The 15,812-nt window shown below is 40.0% G+C and overlaps 1 protein-coding gene across 1 annotated transcript; it reads left to right on the top strand.

The window, feature by feature from the left end:
• Nucleotides 1-5,723: 5,723 nt before the first annotated feature.
• LOC119904509 (CD209 antigen-like protein A) lies at nt 5,724-15,586 on the top strand. Its single transcript, XM_038721230.1, has 5 exons — nt 5,724-5,865; nt 10,663-10,800; nt 12,199-12,338; nt 12,837-12,946; nt 15,060-15,586. Exons 1-5 carry the CDS (start codon nt 5,862-5,864, stop codon nt 15,220-15,222), a joined length of 555 nt encoding a protein of 184 aa, XP_038577158.1. The 5' UTR covers nt 5,724-5,861; the 3' UTR covers nt 15,223-15,586.
• The last annotated feature ends 226 nt before the right edge of the window (nt 15,587-15,812 follow it).

Below are 15,812 nucleotides of genomic sequence, written 5' to 3'. Positions count from 1 at the left end.
ACAATTCAAAATCTACAACTGTAACAGAATATAATGCAGAGCAGCTCTAAGGCATTCTGGGTTGCTTAGACTTATTTCTCCTGTAGATCAACTTTTAAAATCATCACTGCTGAATCAACACACACACACAGACATGACTGACTGAGGTAACCTCTTTAAATGTGCATGTGGCACCTTTTTACGTCATCAATAATAAATTAAATCATTTTAATTCAGTTTTAAACTCCTGGACTTTAATAGCTCCTGTGTTTCAGCAGGTTTTCTACTCATGTTCAAAGTTCTGCACATTCAGAACCGAATATAAAGGATATTTAGTACAAATCATCATTAACTTTGCCATCAATCCGCGGTCTGCCTGCGTGCCGCAGGTGCCCGTGTGGGGATTTAATTCTTGCATGTTTTGTTGTGCAGGATCAATGCCCCTATGTGTCCACATGCGGAAAGGTCAAGATATCCTATCAGAGTGAAAATGGACTGTCTGTTGCATTAGACTAAGCAACTTGTAGATTTTTTTAAGTAGCCCATTAAAATATTCCTGCAAATGCAGTGAAGAAGTTCATTTAGTTGAAGTTGATTTATTTTCATTCATAAAAATGTCTCAAAACATCCCACTACTTATTAGCCTTCTTATAAACGCCAACAGGGTTTATAAACTGCAGCTTGGAAAAGATAACTGTGTCACGCAAAACCCTCGCATTCTAGCAGCAACCTCTGAGGACCAGTCCAGTCAACACACGTATGGGCGCACATCATTTTTAAACAAGACAGTAATTAGGCTAGCTGTCTTTCAATCAAGATTTAGTCTGTGCTAATGCAAGTTTTCAGCGCCTCTGATAAAGTGCAGCTCACAGCCGCTTCAGGTGGAGCAGAGAGGACAGACACAGAGCTACAGCTGTATCATCTTATTCTCCCGCTAATAGTAGTAGTATAGTACAAATGTATGTCAGGGGCAGGAAACAGGGCCAATGAGACCCCCAACACCATCAAAATCCTCACCTGCCTGCGTGCATGTATTGTATTGTGTTGGATATATTTAATGGTTCGTGAAGTGTGGTATGGTGGAGTGGAAATAAGGAGCAGTTAAAATTGGGGGGTGGTTGAGACAGGGGCACTCCAAAGCTGGCAGGCAGTGGAGCCTCCCAACGTGCCCCTCCCACCCATAGATATCCATAATAAAGGCTCTATCGTCATCACTGGCGGCCATCTTGTCACAGGCAAGCTTTTTGGCGGGCTTAAGGTGGCTGGAATAACAACCCTAATGCCTGAAAGCCAATTTTGCCTATAACCAATAGTGCCAATAGTCAAAATCTGGGGGAAAACAATCTCACAATAGTCCAAATAGAGAAATGTTCCCTTAATTTCCCCATGATTATTATTATCAGTTATGAAATTATTATACTAACTCAAATTTCAGGATTTGTTGTGCGACGGGCTCTGAAGAAGCTCTCCTGTGATATCTGCCGTGCCAGCCTGGTGACAGACGCTGCATCAAGGACCAGAGCTACCACCTGCTGACTTTAAAAAACAATGGAGGTCTAGTGATTCCATCAGAAGGCACAGTGAGGGTCGTCAGGGCAGCAGAGTGGGTCATTCGTCAGACATCAAGTACCAGACGATCACAGCCCATCAAAATGCTAGAGGTCGTGTACATTGTACAGAAGAAGATAGGGTCAGAGGATGTGTTTGTGCTTGGGGAGCACATCAGCGAAACGCAGAATGGCATAGACAGCCACCACCATACATTAACAGAGTATGGTTTTAAGCTAAGGCTGTACCACATCGCTAAAATGATTAACCTTAGCTTACAGAGCAACAACATGTGACACAAGCTCAATAAAACCGTCCTTTTCAAAGGGCATTAGCCCAAGCTATGTTTTTTTGGTCATTTTTTTAATCTTCCATGTGTATACCTCGACAGTAGTGTAGTTCTCTCTACAGGGTGGGGATTTCAACATGCAACATTTATGTATATTTGTAAAGGGGAATCTTGTACCTATTTTTTTATTGCAAATAAATGTCACTTTTATAATAGTTTAAAAATAGAGACTTTTGTGTAATTATTATATATCAGAACCCCTGACATACAATCTAAATAGTCTACATGAAACTTCGGAGTGTTACCTTTCATTTGAGACCAGGATTATGCTACACCAAGAGCTTGCCACACAGTAAGCCTTTTTTTGTCAGTATGCATTTTGGGTAACCAAAAATCCTATGGGGATATTCCATAGGGCATTTTACAAAACGCGTGAGCATACCTTGGCAAATAATGGTCTAAAGTACTCATATTTCATTCTATATTGATCTGCCTTTGCACACAGCTTCACAAGACCTGGTGCTAGGGCTCAGTTGTGTTTCTAAAGTCAAGTGACCTAGAGGGCTGAAATGTGGTCAGTTCAGAGATGCTTGTTATCCGGCAGAAAGAAAAAACAATATTCTAGCCTCTATAACTCTGTAGTCCAGTACTTCACACAATTATTCTGATTGTTTCCTAAGAAACGACATGGTCTCAGCTTTCTAAAGAGGTCAGGAATTTCATGGTATGCAAAAATAGGTGGGAACAGTGATCTCTGAAATAGGCACAGTGCAATGTCGGGGAGAAAAGCCTAGAAAATGGCCCAACCCTGAAGAAGTTAAAATAATCATGTAATTCAAATTATTTTATTATAATAGTAATATTCATATTATAAAAGTGTGTGTATATATATATTTATATTAATTAGAGCTGTGTAACGGTTAAGAACTTTTTCAAGACCATTTCAACATATTTTAAGATTGCAGCACCACTTTGAGCTGTAACTGGTTAAGTCAGCAACACACCTTTAAAAGTGGCATTGTAGAGTTTTTTTAAAGGAATTTAAATACAGTATATTTATAACATTTTATTGTGTAGGTGACCAACTTTCTCAGTTGTCTATAACAAATGTTTACGTGTGTAAACACGGTTTCATGAATGAAAGTGAACTTGTAACCATGTGACTATAACCCTCGAATCAGGAGCATTATACCACATTAACAACACCCACTGCCCACTATATGAATGTCGCACACCCACACACTCTCCCTCTTTCTATCGACTAGGAAGGGATCCATGGGACAACCCTTCACCGCCTTCACTGACAATGAATAGTTACAGTTTCACTTTCATTCATAAAACTGTGTTTACATACGTAAACATTCGTTTTATTTCATTCAGTGAACCTGTAACCAAATTAGTATACCTAATTATTATTATTAAAAACGAGGAGAGGAAGGTGGCCCCAACTAACAGTCAAAAGGCCATATCGAGAAAGGAGTGAACCTTAGCTCAGTAAACAGCAGAACACAAGCCATTGAGTTCAAGCTATTATTGTGAACGACTTGAAGTCGTGAACAAAATATGTCCCTCCAGGTTTAATATAACACAACAACCATAAACAAAAGAGGGCCCGGACAGGTGGAGTTAAGGTGTAACGCCCGCCTGGAAAGAGGAGATAAGGTGGAGCTTAAGGTGAATATAAGGTGATGTTTGCTGACCACCAGTTCAGTTTCATCCTGAGACCTGCAGGGATGTTGCTTGGGATTATCTGTCCTTTATTGGAATAAACTCTTTTGCACCGACTCTTGACCGTCTCCAGTGAAGTCTTTGACTACGCAGTTTTTAACTAAAGAAGAAAGCTAATAGAGTAATTTTATTGAGTTTAATAAGTTAGTTAGTTAAACACCTAGACCTAGACTTTGCTCGCAACTACGCTGTTTTCTCGAGGGAGGAACTCAGAGTAAACTGCTTTTATTTATTTTAGCTAAGTGTGGTTTCTGCTCTGCTCCAACCTCGATTTAAAAGAACCTGTGTGTGTGTGTGTGTGTGTGTGTGTGTGTGTGTGTGTGTGTGTGCATGTGAGAGTCCTAGGGCTCAAAGTACCCCCCAGGTGGCGTTATCGGCATTTCTTTTTATATACATTTTACTTACAGCTTCTAATTGAGAATTTTTTTGTGGACACCGGACACGCGCATTGCACACGAGACTCTGGAACAGACCTCTGCCTGAGGATCTCAAGGTACGTGCTGATGCGTATGGGACTAAAACGTCAGATATACCAGGGGGAGAGGCGATGAAGGGCTTTAATAGTAATCAATACAATTTTAAAGTCTATTCTAAAACATACTGGGAGCCAGTGTAATGAAGCTAAAACAGGAGTGATGTGATCATATTTCTTTGTTCTGGTTAAAAGCCTGGCAGGTAAGGTCTGGACAGTCTGGAGTCAATCAATAGATTTTTGGGTCAACCAAGTAAAAAGCTGTTGCAGTAGGTGTGATGAGATAAATGCGCGTAAAATGGTCTCAGTGTCAAATTAACATTGATCAAAACTTGCTCAAAACGTAAATTACTGTCAAACCAGACTCCCAGATTTTTAGCTTTATTAAGGATTAATAGGTAACAAGTAATTTATTAGATAAGATTTAATTTCTGAGTAACTTGCCCATCACTGTTTAGTTATGTTTATGTCCTTAGGTGAGCAATGTATGTAAGGTGGGGTTAATAATGTTGCTATATGGGAGTATCAGGAGGCTTGTCATACAAGCTTATTTCAGCAGCTCTGAAACTTGTGACTTCCTGAGAATTTAACCAATGAGAAGTTGAAACCAAACAGATTGGAATCAGTTTTATGTGCTGTAGTCTGTGCGGCAGATAGTTGGCCACCTAATGAGCGATGGAAGAAATCTATGCTAATGTTGAACACACCAAACCTGTCGACCCAAGACCTTCAACAAATCGGAAAGGTAAGAATGTTCAGTTAGACAGAGAAGCTGAAGACTGAGCTTGCACAGATGTATATTATAATCCCTTGTATGATCAGTGTTGTATCATTGACTGTAGTCACTGGTCTTTGTGCAGATCCTAGTTGTTCAAAGAGAAGATTTTATGGAGCTGTTTTCTGTCTGGGAGTGCTGAGTGTTTTCCTGCTAGCCGGGCTCATCGGCCTTGGTGTCCGCTGTGAGTCTGAATCACATTCTGTTCTGTCCTTATGCTCTTAGTATCTCCTGTATTGAGTTTGGAGTTGTTTTCTGACTTTTCCTAATTGTCCTGTTTGTTTGAAACTCAAAGCAGCTTTTTACAAAAGGTTTAACACATAGGCCTACAAAACACAACATTTTCATATTTTGTGAATGTATAATTTAACCAGGAAGGTAAATATTTACTTTCAAGCAGGTCATGCAGCAAATATGTGTAAGCCTAAAATCCCCTGACTCCCGCTGGGAATCCACTCTGAGTAGGTTGAACTCCCTTCGTAGTACAGGCCAAAGGTCCTACTTAAAGTATCATTATTTAAAGAACCATTCAGACATGGTATCTGTTAAATTGCTGGTTTAACAGGCACAATCAGATTAATGAGACATAACAAACAGTATGAAACGACACAAGAAGCATGACAAAACACAGACAAGCTTCACCACAAGAAACAGGGCAGCAGGTAGGGAACACTACATATACTGTATGAGTAAGTAAAATACAAATGAAGTCCGGTTAAGAACACAACAAAAATAGAGTAGGAGATTCACAGTAATGTAGTAGTAAATCCAAACAGGCATTTGTCATTTTAAAATAATAAAAAACAACAAACCTTCTACCACCTTCTAGTCTACCACACATGAACCTCATAGGATGCTGTTTCTAATTATTTGGTACTGATTCTGAGATCTTTTAATAAACTTAAAGTTTCTCTCGTTTTATTTGATGACATTTAGCTGCAGATCTCTCGGCTATCAAAGCCAACCTGACTGAGCGTCTCCAGAACAGTGATATCAAGTTGTCTTTTCTGACTGAAGAAAGAGACCTGCTGAACGCCAGCCTGGTTGAAATAACTGAAGAGCTGAACAGCATGAGTAAGTATGGGGACTGAGGACCATGGCCCTCATTTATGAAAAGTGCGTACACCAAATTTCCAGCGTACACCTGGCCTACACCCAAAACCACGGTGACTTTGAGATTTATCAATATGGACGTTGGCGTACGGCACGCTCAAATCCTACGCCCACTTAGGAGGTGGAGGTCAAAACTTGCATAGATGTAAGTTTTGAGTTAGTGCGGAAATGCGCAGAAAAACAATTCCTAACACCACAAAACGCACTGACAAACTAAAAGATATGATATATTATGACCCACTGTAACAGAAACAACGTTTGAAACATTATTTTTGGTGTTTATATTTGAGCAACACGGACTTTATACAGCCTATATAATATTTGAGCAGTCAAAACATGCTTTGATTTGTATTTGGACTATTTTATCGTAGCTTTAGGTGCCTTTTATTTGGGTTTGCTTTTAATACGATTTGTACCTTCAAATGAAAAGGCTATGAGCAAAAAATGTTGTAAGGTAAATAAATACTGCATACAAACAACGAAGAGCATAAGCAGATGGCTTGAAGCACTGAGACTGGCTGCCGAAATGGACACCCCCACCAGGCTGGCACAGACATGTCGCGCACAAAGCCCTGCATTTATTATAAGTTTATATTATGACAGCAACAGCGAGCACCGACACCCCCGCTAAAGGCCCCGCGTCCCCGGACTCTGGTGCACGCTGATCCCGGCTCATGTGTGAGTCCTGGGTCAGTGCAGTCAAAGCCCAGTCCCGGAGGTGATGGAGCAGCTTTTTATCAGAGCAACATACTTTCATTTGGAGCTTATTTGGGACTTAACTTTGATGGGTGTTTTAGCAGTGCTAAATCTATCTGTTGGAGCACCACAAGTAGCCAATTTATAATTCTAGGAACAGACAAAAACTTCTAGTTTGCACGGAAGGCGCTCCACAAACAGGTGGTACAGACGTGGTGCAGCTCATCATTGTGTTTGGACAATGTTTCACTTTGAACCACTCACCGCGGGTGGTCAGATCCAAGTCCGTGGGCGTCCAGACCCGTGTCCGTGCGTAATAGTCCCACGACAGCGCAGAGCACTGTTTCCCAAAGCCACAAAACATTATGAAGGATTGCTTTGCACGCTGGGGGTACACGGCCCCGTATCTGTCCGTATGTCCTCCGTTCATCAAAGTAAACGCTCAGCGAGAGGCTCTTGGCCCGTGCCCTGCTCCTCCGGGATGAGCGCATCCTCCTCTGGGGCTGACAGCGCGCACTGGTCCGCTCCAGCGAGTCTGACAGCGCGCGGTGGTCCCCCTGACTCCAGCACTGGCTCTCGGGCTTATGGCTCATCTGAATGCTCGTTTCCAGTTTTAAGCCTGTTGAACATTTTGTGGAAAATGTGTCCAGTTTAAATCATCGAATAAGAAAGTATTAAATTGTTTCCAAAAGAAAAATCTCGTAATATTAAAATGCACAATATTTTTGAACATTTATGCCGGGGATGGGCTCTAGTAGTGAAACTAAACATATAATCTTTCTTTAAATCTGTCAAACAACATATTATTTTGTTTTTTAAGTTTAAATTTGTGGATTTCCTGCTCCAACCCATGTATTTCTTGCCGTATTCCGTCAGTCCCTGCCGTGAAGTCGTGGGTGCGGCCTCCTGAAGCTTGAATAATTGGGGGCGTTTCATTCAAATTACGCACGTTTTATGCCGCCGCATTTATCAACACCAGGTGGTGCTTACACCTTAAGTGCGAGGGTACACTCTCATCGATAAATCAGGCGCTGAGGACAGTGTAAGCATAATCTCACGCACAAAAATAGGCCCGTTTCTACGGAAGATTGATAAATGACGGCCAAAGTGTGTGGCCATGTGTAATCACAGTTCTGCAAAATATATCTACACTTAACAGGCATGTCGCCACATATGTGAAACATGATAGACCCTATTTACAGCAAATATTTGACATGCAGGTAAAGTACAGATCTAATTAATGACACATAGGTACAGTATTTTCTGCTGTTACCACCAGTTTAACACAGTGACACTAAAAAGCTAAAGGCTGATGTGGTAGTGGGTAGGGTTAGCCTCCTTTGTGTTGCTGCGATGTAGCAAACTGTGGCATATCATACGGATGAAGGGTAACTTTAGCATCAAACAATTACACTTTGTTTCGCTGCCTGAAAGCGTCCGCAATGATGCACTGATGAGAACGCGTTGCAGAAGCACAACATGTAAAGGATGCTCTGGCTCCCTGAATAGTTGCAAGGGCACTTGGGGGAAGCCCAGAGGCAGACAGATTTAACCTCTCATAGGGATGGAATATCTCCCCCTGCGACAGGAGGTCCAGTGTTTCCCAGGCCAGTGAGGCAATCACATTGCGAAGGATGTTACACTGGTACATTGTTATTTATAAAGCTACTTCAGGTCTTTTGCCTTCTTATATCTGTTTAAAGTGTGTTCAAAGTACATATCATTTAAGATCTAATGATGGACTACTTTGTAAGGTACCAAGAATGAGGACAGAAGCAGGAAAGAGGAGTCTGTCTTACTATGTCCCTTCGTCCTGGAATGAATTTCCTTAGCTGCTTTTAAAAAACGAATATCTGACATTCTGACAGACATATGCACTTGTTTTTAATTAACGGTAGGTAGATCTCTACATTTAGTCTTTCTAATTATGTTTGTTTTACATATTTTAAACTCATTGTAATTTTGTCTATGTAAATATCTTGTAAACTTTGTGTAAATTTTACTGCCAGACAGAAAGTAGCGCTCGCCTTTTCCTCTGCAGCTGTCCTTTGAAGCTGTCCTTCAAAAACATGTTAGAGTAGGTTCTCCAGTCAGTGCCGTTTGACCTGCATTCATTCTGAAGTTGGTCCCCGGGCGCTGTGTCTGCCCACTGCTCCCTTCAGGGATGGGTTAAATGCAGAGGAAGAATTTCGCTACATGTGTGTCTATTTGACAAATAAAGTACCTTACCTTTTAAGAAGGAGCAGAGGATGCTAGTTAAGCGCTACCCAAGCTGCACCATGTGCTGGTTAAAATCATTGACATTAGTTACGCATTTATTTATCATGTGTAAAGTTTAGTTGCAGCAGTCACTCATTCAACAGCTGTCTGTCTGTGGCGAACAGGGAGTACCACATGTCTCCATTGTGTGCACCGCACATATGGTCCGGAGCTGCAGTTCCGCCTTTTTCCCTCTGTCAACACTACGTTAACAGTGAACCTCTAGATAATCGATTATTGACATTATTGACGGGCAGGTAGGCTACGGCAGCTTAAATCGGCGTCTTGTCTGGAATTTGCCAGTGAATGCTAAGAGAGGAATCAGCTGAGCTGTCAGCTGATGTGCTGCTGCTGATGGCTGCTATCGCTATATGCTGGAATGAGCGGAGTTTGACTTCGTTAGCTTCCTGAACTAACGCTATGCTTGATGTATATGTGCTTATGCTCCGTTCAAAGCCCTTTCTGACATGACAATGCCAATATTAACGGTTAAGCAAGGGAAGCTGTTAAGGCACTTACTAAGACATTTCATACACTTAAATCACAAATAATTTAAAAAATTACATAGGGGATTAGGGGACCTGTGCCCCACTAGAGCTATATGTCTAGCAACCCCCCTGGTTACGATTCATTCTTTCAACCACTTTTTTTTTTCAATTATTATTTTTGTTAAGTTGCGGAGGTAATTTGGAACAATGTTTAGAACACTTTTGAGTGCTATAAATACATTAATCTTATTTTTGAAGTGATAAGAAGTTATTAAAAGTGAAGTGGAACGACCACTTATTCAGTGCCCGAGTCTTTTAATGTAGAAAAGGCGACACACAGCCGAGCTTAAAGAATAAGGCTAATGTTTTCATAGACATCATAAGAACACAAAAAATCAACGCAAATATTATAGGCTATGCCTGTTCATTTAGCCATTCACACTGTCTGAGATTTGTTTGTCTTACTACATGTGTCTGCTGCAGCTGTGTTACTAACGGTCTATGTCTAACTGTCTATAGTTTACTCTTCGTTTGTAAAATATGCAGCTCTGCTGCCAGTAGACTTCAGGGCCGCCCGTAAGGGGGGAAAAAGGGGAAAGCTTTCTGGGGCCCAGCTGCTAGGAGGTCCCATGCAGTCCAGCACTCATGATGTTCATTATATAAGCAAAGATAACCCGATTTTATTTTGACCCAAAATACTCACTTTACTTATTAAACAAAAAAATACAAGTTATTGTTTCTTCTTCTTCTCTCCTGAAGATGGTATGAGGACTGTTTGTTGTACGCAACGTCAAACGGCAGACCATGTATGTGTTCATGTAGGAGATAGAGAGAGAGAGCACAGAATGCGTTGAGGGCCCATTTACTGGACCTTTTCAGGGGCCCAGTCATTTCTGTGGGCGGGCTTGTTCAAGTTTGCGATTGGTCATCTGCTTGATAATCAGTTTTGTGTGACCGCTTATGCCGAATGCGATTGTTAGAGTTAGTGAAGCCGGATAAGAAAGATATCCTAGGTATGTTGAACTTGCTTCGGGATACAAGCCCCTGGTAAGGAACACTACATATACTGTATAAAGAGGAAATACCATACAAAAGAAGTCCAGGTAAGAACACAACAAATATAGAGTAGGAGATTGACAGTAATGTAGTAGTAAATCCAAACAGGCATTTTAGTCATTTTAAAATAATGAAATACAAAAAACAGATTTCTTTCAAACCATTTTCTAGCCTCACGCATGAACCTCATAGGATGCTGTTTCTAATTATCTTATATTAAACTTAAAAAATGTCTCTTGGTTTATTATATGACATTTAGCTGCAGATCTCTCAGCTATCAAAGCCAACCTGACTGAGTGTCTCCGGACCAGTGATATCAAGGTGTCTACCCTGACTGGAGAGAGAAACATGCTGAACAACAGCCTCATTAAAGTGACTGAAGAGCTGAACGGTCTGAGTAAGTGTGGCAACTGCAGACAATATGCGTAGCAATGTGTGATTTCAGATCTGCAAAGTGTATCTAAAATTAACAGGCATGTCACCACATATGTGAAACATGATAGACCCTATTGACAGCAAACATTTTGACTGCAGGTAAAGTACAGATATAATTAATGATACATTTGTGCAGCATTTTCCGCTGTAACCACCAGTTTAACACAGTTAAACTACAAAGCTAAAGGGCTTAATATTACTTGCATTTAATTTACAGACAGTATAGTTTTGTTCCAGTCTTTAATACAATTTTTATACTAATCTTCATCTATTTGTTCTGTCCAGATGCAACAAATTATATATCGTATCTTGAAAGAGTACTGACATCCCGTCAGTCATGACCTGATTGCAGGAGGGTAGTGTTAAGGACAGAGAGATCTACACAGTTTATTAAGTAATCCAATGGATTGGAAGTGAGATGTGCAAAATTGCAGACCAGAGAGATGCAAGGCAGGCACAGTGAGATCACAGGTGAATATGGAACCTGAACACAGGGAGACATAAGGTTAGATAAAATAAAAGACACAAGGAACGACAGACCTGTCTGTAGCACTAGTACCACATTTGTAAACTGAACAACCTGGCAAAGACTGGACTGAAAAGCCAGGGTAGATATACTGCAGAGGTTTGATTAGGTGCGCAGGAGGTTTCCCGCAGGAACCAAGCAGGTAAGCGAATGTTTGAAGAGTGAAGCTGACCAAAGACTGTAGAGGGTTCTGTGTTGGCCCCAAAATGACATCATGACCCTGTGACATCCCGTCGCACATGAGAGATGTAACTGTGTTGTTTAGATAAGAAGCTCTCGGGGAATCTAAAAAACTTATTAGGCCATTAGTGATGCTATGTTGGTGTTTGCCAGGTGAGCCTTGTAGGTAGGCTGATTACAAAACGTCAGAAAAACACAGGGAACGAGAGACCATGCTGGACCATGACAAGGAGGGCTTGTTAACAGTACGTGTAGTTTTGCAACACTTGTGAAACCTTGTGTTGTCAAGACAGTTATTTGTGTATTTTAAAATCCCCTTCAAAGCCTCAAATGTGCCATGATCAAACCCTGTCATGTAGTGGTAGTTTCATACCTTAATTTGCCCTCAACAGTCTTGCCCCTCCCCCTCCCACTATGTGTGAGAGAGAAACAGAGAAAGCGACTGTTAGGAGAGACAGAAAGAGATTCACCTATGTTTTCTAATTACATTTGCTGTATTTGCAACACCATTAAGCCATGATGAATAATAATTATGTGAATGTATAAATTGGAAACCACCTTCATTCTGGATATGAATACATGTTTTTAACATCTATATTGTATCTTTGGCACTTAACTATTGTCAGATTTTTAACGTTTCATTGTTCCTTACAGAATCATGTCCTGCAGGATGGAGGATGTTCAGTTGCCCCTGTTATTTCCTCTCTAATGAGTCTGGTTCCTGGGAAAAGGGTAGAGAGGACTGTAAAACCAGAGGAGCAGATCTGGTGGTCATAAACAGCTCTGAAGAACAGGTGCAGTGTTTGTGAAAAATTTTACGCAAATAAATGTTCTTAGCTTCCTAACATCAGCATGCTTACAATATTAATGCCCACATGTTGATGTTTAGCATCTATAATCTTCACCATATTCAATGTGTTGGTTTAACATGTTAGCATGATAACAGTTGCTAATCAGCACTGAACACAAAGTAAAACTGAGGCTCATGGGAACGTTATTCATTTTCCAGGTATTTCGTAACAAGTCAAAGTATTGCTTAACTAAAACAGAGGGTCAGAGGGTCACCAAAGTCATTAGCATACATCCTACGGGCACCATAGATATATGAACAAAATTTGGTGCCTATCCATCAAGTAGATGCTGAGATATATCCAGCATGCTGGTGTCACTAAAGGAAAATCATTGTATTTCAGTAAGGTTCATTTCATGTTTAAATTTAACATCTTCTGCAGTATAATATTATTCAAACTCAAATATAAATATTGTAACTTTCTGTTGTGTTTATTGAACAGATGTTCCTCTCTAACTTCACCAAGGAAGAAATTATGGCTTGGATTGGTTTGACTGATAGTGTCAAGGAGGGGACCTGGATGTGGATTAATGGAGCTCCACTGTCTCTACAGTAAGGCAGCTTTACCTTGATTGAATATAAACAAAATTACATAGTAATTATAGTTTATTATTAGAATGTATTTGTTTTAGTGCCTCTGTAATCATCAGAAATAACAGAACTTACAACAAATATTTCTTAGTGGAATCAGTATCACAACAGCTGACTTGAAATTAATCGGCTGGACCACACTCACGATATACATAGATGATGCAATCAAACAACTATACCACTTTTTGTGAAATATATCTTACCCAATAAAACCACCAGATGGTACTATGGTTTACCATGAAAACAAGGTATAATAAAAAGAATCACCATGTATGTATGTTTTGAAAATCATGGAAAAGTTAAAATGTTCCTTGATTTAATAAATTACTGAAATGTTCATATATTCTAGTTAAATATTTAGATACGTGTGCACTCCAGATTTAGCTGCTACTAGCTGACCGATTGCTTGTCACAAACAACGGCTCACTTTACCGCAGTTCTGTGTCTGTGCATGCCACAAACTGAAAACACTGTCAGTGTCCAAACAAAAAGGAAGGAAGACATGGCTGGTAGAATTGTCCTCAAATAGAGTTGCCAATCACTTCAGTTCACTAAAGGAAGCCATCTCTTCTTACTGTGTGGGGAGCAAGGCTTGTTGATGTGTGAGTTTAGTGTCCACCTCCTTCGTCTGACTGATCCACCATCAGTCAGCTGACAGAGGGGATAAGTTCACCACTTGAGACACACCCCCTCCTTATTTGCATAAGGCAGTTATGCACAGTGTTGGGCAATAGCGTCGCGTTACTAGTTTAACTACAAATTGGTGGTAGCGTCGCTATTTTCTGAAACAAATAGCACACACAGACCTGTATGTGCAGCCGGCTTTAGTGCTTCCTGGTGATATCACGTACGGATCCTTGGGCGGATGCCTGCGACTTTGCTGCAGGGGAATAAAGACACGCGTGATTGAGTTTACTTTCTATTGTGATAGTTATTGTAACACCTCTTGTGAGAAGGATCAAGGTCCAGCCTGGACACCTCTTCCTCTAGTGAGGAGGAAACTTTGATATGTACTGTATATCTTACCCAGAAATACCACTAGATGGTTCTATGGTTCTTTTAATCATGGTCAACTTTCATCTTCAACCAAGAGGAAGTGATGTTTATAAATTTAGATTTTTAAGAGAATGTTTCTAGAGCTGTCACTAAACAGATGTATTGTTATTTCCTTCTTACCATACAGGCTGGCACACATCGTCACATACAAATGTACATTTAGTTTCTAGTTTATTTGTGTACAAATATTAAAAACTACAAATGTTGGTCCAGCAGTTTACTTTGAAGAAGAGAAACTCAAAATAATAAGAAACATCATAATGTATGTATGATTTTAAAATCATGGAAACGTTCATATATTCTAGATTCATTACACATGAGATATTTCACTTCATGTGTAATGAAGTTAAATATTCAAAGCCTTTGTTTTGTTTTAATCTTGGTGATTATGGCTTACAGCTCATGGAAATCAAAAATCTAGTATTTCAAAATATTAGAATTTTAGAATACGGACATTATGATACAGAAATTTCAACCTGCCTTTAATCTCTTAGTCTGGTTAAGTAGAACTACTGTATACATGTTTTTTGTTTTTTTGAGATGCACCTGTAAACAGCCTGAACATCAAGCAGACACAGATGAACATTCATTTGGAGTTGTTTCCACCTATTGAATTTTAAGTGTAATGTTGAATTAAATTGCACTTAAACTGAGCTAAATGTTCTATGTTCACCAGCTAGTCACTGACCTTGTCTGAATGCTGTTGGGTGCTGGGCAGATAACGTACAATGGGTTTATCAGAGCTTTTTGCTGGAAACAGCTGCCCGCAGTGGCTGGAAATGATGCTTATGAGAGTGCAGTTGTGGGCTAAAATCAATGAGCTAAACCTTGCTAAAACAATCTGAGGAGAACTCCCGTTTGTCAAAAAAAGAAATGAATGCAATTTAAAATACACCTGTACTTACCCCACCAACACACTGCCCCACACTGTTTTAGGTCTTGGTGACATTTCCTGGTGAATAGCAGGAATAACAGACTGTGTTCATGTAAAACAATGTCATTATTGTTGTGTTTGTAGACCTTTTCAGTATTGGCGGAGTGGGCAACCTGATAACAATGGAGGACATCCTTCTCTTGGGCAAGAGGACTGTGCCCACATCATATATGGAGGGGAGGGAAACAACTGGAATGATTTGTCATGTAAAACCAATATGAGATGGATCTGTGAGAAAATGGTTTAGCATTGGTGCATTATTGTGTGTTTTCTGCTTCTACTGCTAAGATATAAACATAATTCCTTTGCACAAGTGTGTAAGGTTTCATACAATTTTACTCACAGGGGGCGCTACAGTAACATTAATGATATTTCTACAATTCTGGGAATTTGGTGCACAAGTTCACCATAAGCATGTGCACAACAAAGAAGCTGGACATCTTGTGGCCAGTTAAAAAATACTTTGTGTTTTGGTGAATAACTCCTGAACTGTGAGGCAAAGACAAAGCATTCAAATGTGGTGTTAATAGCGTCACCATGTGGTTGGTTGTAAAACGTTTTTGACCTTCATTTCAGAGTATCATTAAAATACTTTGAGATTCTCAAAGGTGTACCTGTGTCCCTTGTACTTAGTGTGAAAATGCACAACTGTATATGTTTTGACAAATTACAGAACTTTGATTAATGTACACATCAATCACCAGAAGCAGCTGCAGAAGATGAAGCAACCACATGCATTTTCTTCTAGGAATGAAAATATTCTAGTTAGGAGATTAAAAGTTTGTAAATTATTCTTTTTATTGTAAAGTAGACTTTACAGAATGTCATTTACCTACA

This window comes from Micropterus salmoides, unplaced genomic scaffold, assembly GCF_014851395.1.
Source record: "Micropterus salmoides isolate LMB-PRFRI ecotype aquatic unplaced genomic scaffold, ASM1485139v1 Ms_hic_scaffold_15, whole genome shotgun sequence".
Classification (NCBI taxonomy): Eukaryota; Metazoa; Chordata; class Actinopteri; order Centrarchiformes; family Centrarchidae; genus Micropterus; species Micropterus salmoides.
This window is presented reverse-complemented; position numbering and strand designations above follow the sequence as displayed.